Source organism: Propithecus coquereli, unplaced genomic scaffold (genome assembly GCF_000956105.1).
Source record: "Propithecus coquereli isolate 6110/MARCELLA unplaced genomic scaffold, Pcoq_1.0 Scaffold42, whole genome shotgun sequence".
Taxonomy (NCBI): Eukaryota; Metazoa; Chordata; class Mammalia; order Primates; family Indriidae; genus Propithecus; species Propithecus coquereli.
In genome coordinates this window covers 1,126,145-1,133,483 of record NW_012149952.1, presented here as the reverse complement: position 1 = coordinate 1,133,483, position 7,339 = coordinate 1,126,145, and the positions used below count along the sequence as shown (strand labels likewise).

The following is a 7,339-nucleotide window of genomic DNA, read 5'->3' as shown; positions in this document are numbered from 1 at the left end:
GAGTCAGGAAGAAATCTGTCTAAAGCTGAGTCAAGCTGAGGGGACCGTTAAGGCCCTCTTGGTCACTGGCATTATGTCGTCTCTCTCCCACCCGTCCGGGGGTCTGTGATTCTAGGTGTCTGCACATGCCTGCTGCCCACCCTGCAAGGCCAGTGGATGGGTCTGATCACAGCAGGCAGCATCTCCAAGCAGCAAGAAGTGAGACCAGTCGGGAGGCGCTAGCCGGGGGGTCTCTGCCCCAGCCCCAGCCTCCTGCTGGGGCATCTGTCTGGACGTCCTCGTCACCTCAGCATCTGAGCGTCCACATAGGTCTGTCTGTGTCCTTGGGAGACAAGGTGACCCTCTGGTTGTCTTCTATGTCTCTATCTCCCTGATGTTTTTTAATTTCATTCATTTAATGAGCATTTGTTAAACACCATCCGTGGGCATGTTCTGTTCACTGGGGTGCCCCTCTTAACCTCTGGGTTTGTCTGTGTGTCTACAATCACATCTGTGTACCAGGTTGTGTCTGTCTTCCTGCATCTCACATGGAACCACCTCTCTGGAAACCACACCCCCCCACCGTTTCTATCTTGCGTCTCTCCTTCTGTCTGTCTTTCCCTTGGTGCCTCTCAGCTAGTCTGTCTATTGATTGATTCATTCATTCATTCATACAGTTATCTCAGACACCCCTGGAGGTCCCTGAGGAGTCATAGTCTGATGGGGGAGACAGACACCAGCCCAACCTAGTTTGATCAGGGCTGGGAGACGGGGAGGTGCTGGAGGCTGAAGATGGATGCTGAGCGGGGAGATGGGGGTCAGAGAGGCTGCCAGGAGGGGGTGATGGGTGTGTCCCTGCGTCCAGAGATTCATCCCAGGATTGGAAGCCATGGGGGTGGTGTGTGTTGGGGTGGGGGCAGAGAAGAGAAACAAAAAGGCCATTTGTGCCAACCTCAGACTTGAGCAGAGTGTGGGAAGGAGGATAGGAAGAGAGCCAGCAAAACACAAACCCCCCAAAATTAAGGGCTACAGGCTCCCAGCCCCTTCTTCCCTCAGACCAAGGATCCCTACAGCACCCAGGGCTCATCCTGGTCCCATCATGATTACCTAGGAGGAGACCAGCCCACGTGAGGGAGGGTGGGGTGGAGGAATACTGGCCTGGCTGGGTAGCCGGGATGCCTAGGGCTCGGCAGGAGAACCAGCCAGGCAGCAAATCAAAGCAGGAGGAGCTGTCCCAGGTGTCTCAGCTCAGCTCCGCGCTCTGGCATGGGGGTCCCCAGAGCCATTCTGCTCTGCCTCTTTGTGGCTGTGCTCTGCCTGACAGGTACCCAAACTTCCCAGTCCAGTAGTAAGAGGGGTGTGGGGCCTGGACCCCTGGGTCTGAGGGAGGAGGGGCTGGGGATCTGGACCCCTGTGTCTGAGGGAGGAGGGGCTGGGGATCTGGATCCCCGGGTCCTGGGAGAGGGAGGGGCTGGGGCTGGACCCCTGGGACGGAGGGAGGAGGGGCTGGGGCTGGACCCCTGGGTCTGAGGGAGGAGGGGCTGGGCCTGGACCCCTGGGTCTGAGGGAGGAGGGGCTGGGGCTGGACCCCTGGGTCTGAGGGAGGAGGGGCTGGGGCTGGACCCCTGGGTCTGAGGGAGGAGGGGCTGGGCCTGGACCCCTGGGTCTGAGGGAGGAGGGGCTGGGCCTGGACCCCTGGGTCTGAGGGAGGAGGGGCTGGGAGCCCAGACTCCCGAGTCTTGGTGGGGGAGGGCCTGGAGACCATGTCCTCTTCATTTCTCTTCCCCTCATCTATTCTTCCCCCATCAGTCATTTTCTCTGGCATCTCTCTTCCCGCCACTCCAGCACTTCTTATCCTCTTTGCCTGAGCCCCTATTCAAAGGTACTTCTGGGCCAGGCACAGTGGCTCATGCCTATAATCCTAGCACTTTGGGAGGCCAAGGTGGGAGGATCACTTGAGGTCAGGAGTTCAAGACCAGCCTGAGCAACACAGCGAGACCCCGTCTCTACATGAAATAGAAAAATTAGCTGGGCATTTTTGTGCATACACAGAATAATGCATTCAGGATATTCTGTGTATATCTGTTAGGTTTGCAGGAACCTGTGTATATTTTGTTGTGTTTATGTCAGTGTTTAAGTGTTCTGTGTGTGTGTCGCTGGGGCTGATGGGTATGTGCATTTACAGTACAAGATCGCACTTCACTCTGCCCGTACTGGAGCATGTCTCTCCGTCAGAGGTCTTTTAGTGTTCTGTAGACATTGTGAGTTCGGTGTGAGGAGGGATGGGCAGAGCAGAAGTGAATCACTTCCTCCTCCCTTATCTAAATCTCAGAGGGCTTCCTGGATGAGGGTGGAGATCTGGAACAGCCTGGAGGGAAAAACTGGGCTGGCAGCTGCTAAGAGGTCATTACTCTGCCACGAGACAGACATAGCCATGACCAGCTGCAATAGCAGACTGTAGTTCTCTCAAGGCCACAAGGCCTGCTTGCCTCAGAGCAGAGGGGCCTGGCCCATGTGGCCCTCCTGTGCAGGGTGGAGCCCTGAGTCCCAGGGACGGGCTCATGCTGTCCCTGCTGACCCTGCCCCTGCGCCTCTCCTCAGGGTCGGGAGCCCTGCAGTGTTACAGCTTTGAGCACACCTACTTCGGCCCCTTTGACCTCAGTGGCATGAAGCTGCCCAGCGTCTCCTGTCCCCTTGGATGCTTTGAGGCCGTCCTGTCCCTGGACACCGGTGAGGAGGAGTGGGGGAGAGGGACAGGGATGAGGGATTAGGGAAGGAGAGGAAGACAGACAAAGGGAGGGGAGTTTGGTAAAAGAGGAGAGAACGGATAAGGATAGAAAGATGGGGAGGTGTCGGAAGAGGGGAGGAGGGAGAGAGGAGAGAAAGAATGGATGAGGGAGTAGAGGTGGGGCGGGAGAGGACCACGAAGAAAGAGGAAGAGGAGGTGGGAGAGAGGAGGAAGAGAAGAATGGGGGGAGGGCGAGAGGAAGGAGGGAGGTGTGGGTGACAGCGAGAGGAGTAAAGGGAGGAGCGGGAGCATTGAGACTGGAGACCAAGCACAGCCCCCTCCCGCCCCCAGGGTATCGCGCTCCGGTGACCCTGGTGCGGAAGGGCTGCTGGACCGGCCCGCCCACCGGCGAGATGCAGGCCAACCAGGACGCGCTGCCGCCCGATTTCTCGGTGGTGCGCGGCTGCGCGACTGACTTTTGCAACGCCCACCTCGTGACCCACGACGCTATCCCCAACCTGAGCCCAGGTGCGCCAGAGGGCGGGGCTGGGCGCGGGGCGGAACACTAAGAAGCTGGGCCACGCCCCCAGGGAAGGGAGGGGCGTGGCCTCCACTGAGCGCCTGGACGGCTGCGCGCCGGGATTCCAGCCCCCTTCGCCGGCTAGGGCAGCGCCCAGGTGCAGTGCGCAACCCGCACCACTGCCCGGGTGCCATTACCTGAGTGTGCGTCTCCGCTCTTTTGCCAGCGCCCAACCCACAGACGCTGAGCGGCACCGAGTGCTACTCCTGCGTGGGGGTCCACCCGGAGGACTGCACCCCCGAGAAGTCCCGACGGGTCCAGTGTCACCAGGACCAGAGTGTCTGCTTCCAGGGCAATGGCAGAATGACAATCGGTGAGGGACTGGAAGGGTGGAAGGGCCTGAGCAAAGGATGTGGAGGCACCAGACAGGCCTGACAGGGAGGCATGGCCCTAGTCTGAGCGGGGAGGCATGGTCCTGGTTTAAGGAGGGAAACCCGAAGTAAGTCTGAGAACCAAGGCATGGCCCTGGCCTCCAAGGTAGAGGTTCAGGTGCAGCAACCTCCCTCAGTTCTGACCCCTCCTCCTCCCTCCCGCCCCAGGCAACTTCTCAGTCCCTGTGTACATCAGAACCTGCCACCGGCCGTCCTGCACCACCATGGGCACCACCAGCCCCTGGACAGACATCGACCTCCAGGGCTCCTGCTGTGATGGGCACTTCTGCAACAGGGACTCAGTGACCCAGACGTTCACCACCGCTTCGGCCACTGTCCCTCCCCTGGCGCCCCAGGTCATGGCGCTGCTCCTCCCGGTTCTTCTGCTGGTCGGGCTCTCTGCATAGACAGCCCCTCCAGGAGGCTGGGGGCAGGATGCATGCACGCCCTTCTCCTCCATGCTTCGGCCGCTATCATGTGGCTTACTGGAAAATGATGTCAAAACAAGAGTTGCACTCCTGTCCCTCTGGTCCTGCATCTCTCTCTTCCCGCTGCTTTCCAACCACCACCCTTCCCCCACCTAGTCTGCAGACCTGGAAGAAACTGGAAACGGCCACCAAGCATCCCAGGATAGAGAGAAATAGACACATCCTGCCCCATATGAAGAGCAATTCTGACAATAGCTGTCACTGAGCACCAGCCAGGCGTCAGGCAGCCCTCAACATGGCTTCCTGGGCTCTCCCTCCGGAGCCTCGTCACAGCCAGAGTGGTGGCTTTATTGGTATAGCATCATTAGAGGCACAAGAAGCAGTGTATGGTAACAGAAACCCAGACTCTGGAGCTGGGCTTCATGGACTTTAATCCCAGCTCTCCTAGTCAGCCTGTAGGTGACCATGGGCAAGTTCTTTAAGCTCTCTCTGCCTGTGTTTCCTCACCTAAAAGATGGAGATGAAAATAAACTCTATAACAAGACCTGTTTCACAGCGGTTGTGGTGAGGATTTAATGAGATGAACATATGGTACCTGGGACACAGCAGTCGCCCAGTGTAAGTGAAGGCAAAGCTGAGTCAGGTGAAATTCTCCAACCTGTGGAAGTCAGGGAAGACTTCCTGGAGGAAGTAAACCTTGAGCAAAGTCCTAAAGAATAAATAAGAATTGGCAAAAAGAAGTAGGAGGAAGGGCATTCTAGGTAGACGAGGTAGGAAGATGGGGCATGCAGGACACTTACATGAGCACATGAACTTCATATAAATGGACTCCTATGGCATGGCCTCTGTGCACATGGTCACAATGTTCCTTCACATCCTTTCTGCCACTTGACCTTCCCAACAACCCAGTAGGACGAGCAAAGGAGTGAGTTGCATCCTGCTATGGTCTGAATGTTCGTGTCCCCTCAAAATTCATAGTTTGAAACCTAATCACCAAGGTGATGGTGCTAGGGGGTGGGGCTTTTAGGAGGTGATAAGGCCATGAGGGCAGAGCCCTCATAAGTGAGATGGATGCCCTTATACGAGAGGCCCCAGAGGGCTGCCTTGCCCTCCCACCATGTGAGTACACAGCTAGCAGGTGCCATCTATAAACCAGAAAGCCAGTCCTCACCAGACATCGAATCTGCTGGTGCCTTGACTGGACTTCCCAGCCTCCAGAACTGTGAGAAATAAATGTCTGTTGTTTACAAGCCACCCAGACTATGGTGTTTTGTTGTAGCAGCCTGAAGGCACTAAGCTATCCCCATGGTGCAGACAAAATTCCCAAGGCACGATGAGAGAGTGATTTTCAGAGTAAGTGCATAGCAAGAACAGACCCCACGTCTTCTAACTCTACCTCGGCAGGCAGCCTTGTGGAGAAGGGAGCAATTTGGAAACGCTCCTTCACTCCCGAAAGGCCAAGGGGACAAGGGCTCCAGGACATGACACCCTGACATACAAGGGGAAACTGGATGACTTCATTCATTCATTCCGCACATTTACTAAGCACCTACTATATTCCAGGCTCTGTTCCAGTTGCTGGACCTACAGCAGTGAACAAAAAAGGCAAAAATTCTCACCTTCAAGGAGCTGACCTTTCTAGTGGGGGAAACAGACTTTGGATTTTATTGCAAATGTGATCTGAAGCTGGGATGGTCAGTTTGATGTGTCAACTTATCTAGGCAACAGTCCCAGTTATTCAGTCAAGCACCAATCAGTGCGTTACTGCAAGGGTGTTTTGGAGTTGTGATTAAAGTAAATAATCAGTTGACTTTGAGGAAGGGAGCTTGTTCTAGATAATGTGGGGGGGCCTGGCTCAATCAGTTGAAAGGCCTTAAGAGCACAGCTGAGGCTTCCCCGAGGAAGAAGAAATTCCACCTGTGGACGGTAGTGTGGCCCCAAGCCTGAGATTCCAGCCTGCCCTTCCTGACTTGCCTAACCAGCCCCCATAATCACAGGAGCCAATTCCTTGCAATAAATCTCATAATGTAGATCCGCTGCTGGTTCCATTTCTCCGGTTGATCCCAGACTCACACGGAATCCAGTGGAGGATGTACCATAACAGGCAGCCATGATCATATATCTATGATTATATGTACATATGATTCTATATAATATATATCATATGTACATAAGATAACTATATGTTGTATATAATAATATTTTCATTGAGGTGTAAAATGCATAAAATACATAAAGTGTAATTTTTCCTTATGTATTTATACCTGAGTAACCTCCACCCAGCTCAAGATACCAAACATCTCCAGCCCACGCTCCCCATCCTCCCTTATACCCCTTCACGGTCTCTTTCCCACCCCGGGGGTAACCATCACTCCGATTTCTACCATAGATCAATTTTGCCTATTTTTGAACTTCATATGAATGGAGTCCCGCAGCGTGTACTCTTGTGTACATCTTTAATATTTTACAAGGATCCCTGTGGCAAAAATGGAAGCGGAGACCCGTGAGGTGGCTGTGGCCCCAGTCTCCAGGCAAGCAACGATGGGGGTGGCAGCTGGGGCAGTGCCAGGGGTCAGATGAGGGACAGACTTTGTTAGCAGAGCTGACAGGACTTGCTGATACCTTGGTTCAGAGGTGTGAAAGAAAGAAAAGACTCAAGAAAACGCCAAGGCTTCAGTCTGAGGAACAGGATGAATGGTGGGGCCAGTTACCAGACAGAGGGACAGATGCGAGGGGGTGAGAACAGCCGAGTGGTGAACATGGCAAGTTTGATTCAGCTTAAACTGAGAGCATTTCAGTTTGCACGAGTGCCCTTCATCAGGACGCAACATACTGCACAAAATACAGAACATCTCCAAAGGCGACAGACTTTGGAAACCTGTTTGACAGTTTCTTTTAAAGTTAAACACACAGTTACCATACGGCCCGGCAATCCGACTCCTAGATATTTACTCAAACAAAGATGCACACACGAATGTTCACAGCAGCTTAATTTATAATTGCTACAACACTGGAAACATCCCAAACATCCACGAACTGGAAAATGGTAAACAAACTGTGGTCCGTCCGTACAATGGAATACTACTCAGCAAGAAAAAGGAACAAGATACTACACATGCAACAACCTGAATGCATCGCAAAAGCATCATGCTAGGCCAGGCGCGGTGGCTCACGCCTGTAATCCTAGCACTCTGGGAGGCTGAGGCGGGTGGATCGTTTGAGCTCAGGAGTTCGAGACCAGCCTGAGCAAGAG

At 54.3% G+C, this 7,339-nt stretch overlaps 1 protein-coding gene across 1 annotated transcript; it reads left to right on the top strand.

Annotated features, from left to right (window-relative positions):
• Window positions 1-2,630: 2,630 nt before the first annotated feature.
• On the top strand, window positions 2,631-4,065 carry LYPD5 (LY6/PLAUR domain containing 5). Its single transcript, XM_012653309.1, has 4 exons — window positions 2,631-2,709; window positions 3,059-3,235; window positions 3,454-3,600; window positions 3,827-4,065. The coding sequence occupies exons 1-4, from the start codon at window positions 2,646-2,648 to the stop codon at window positions 4,063-4,065; spliced, it is 627 nt and encodes a 208-aa protein (XP_012508763.1). The 5' UTR covers window positions 2,631-2,645.
• The last annotated feature ends 3,274 nt before the right edge of the window (window positions 4,066-7,339 follow it).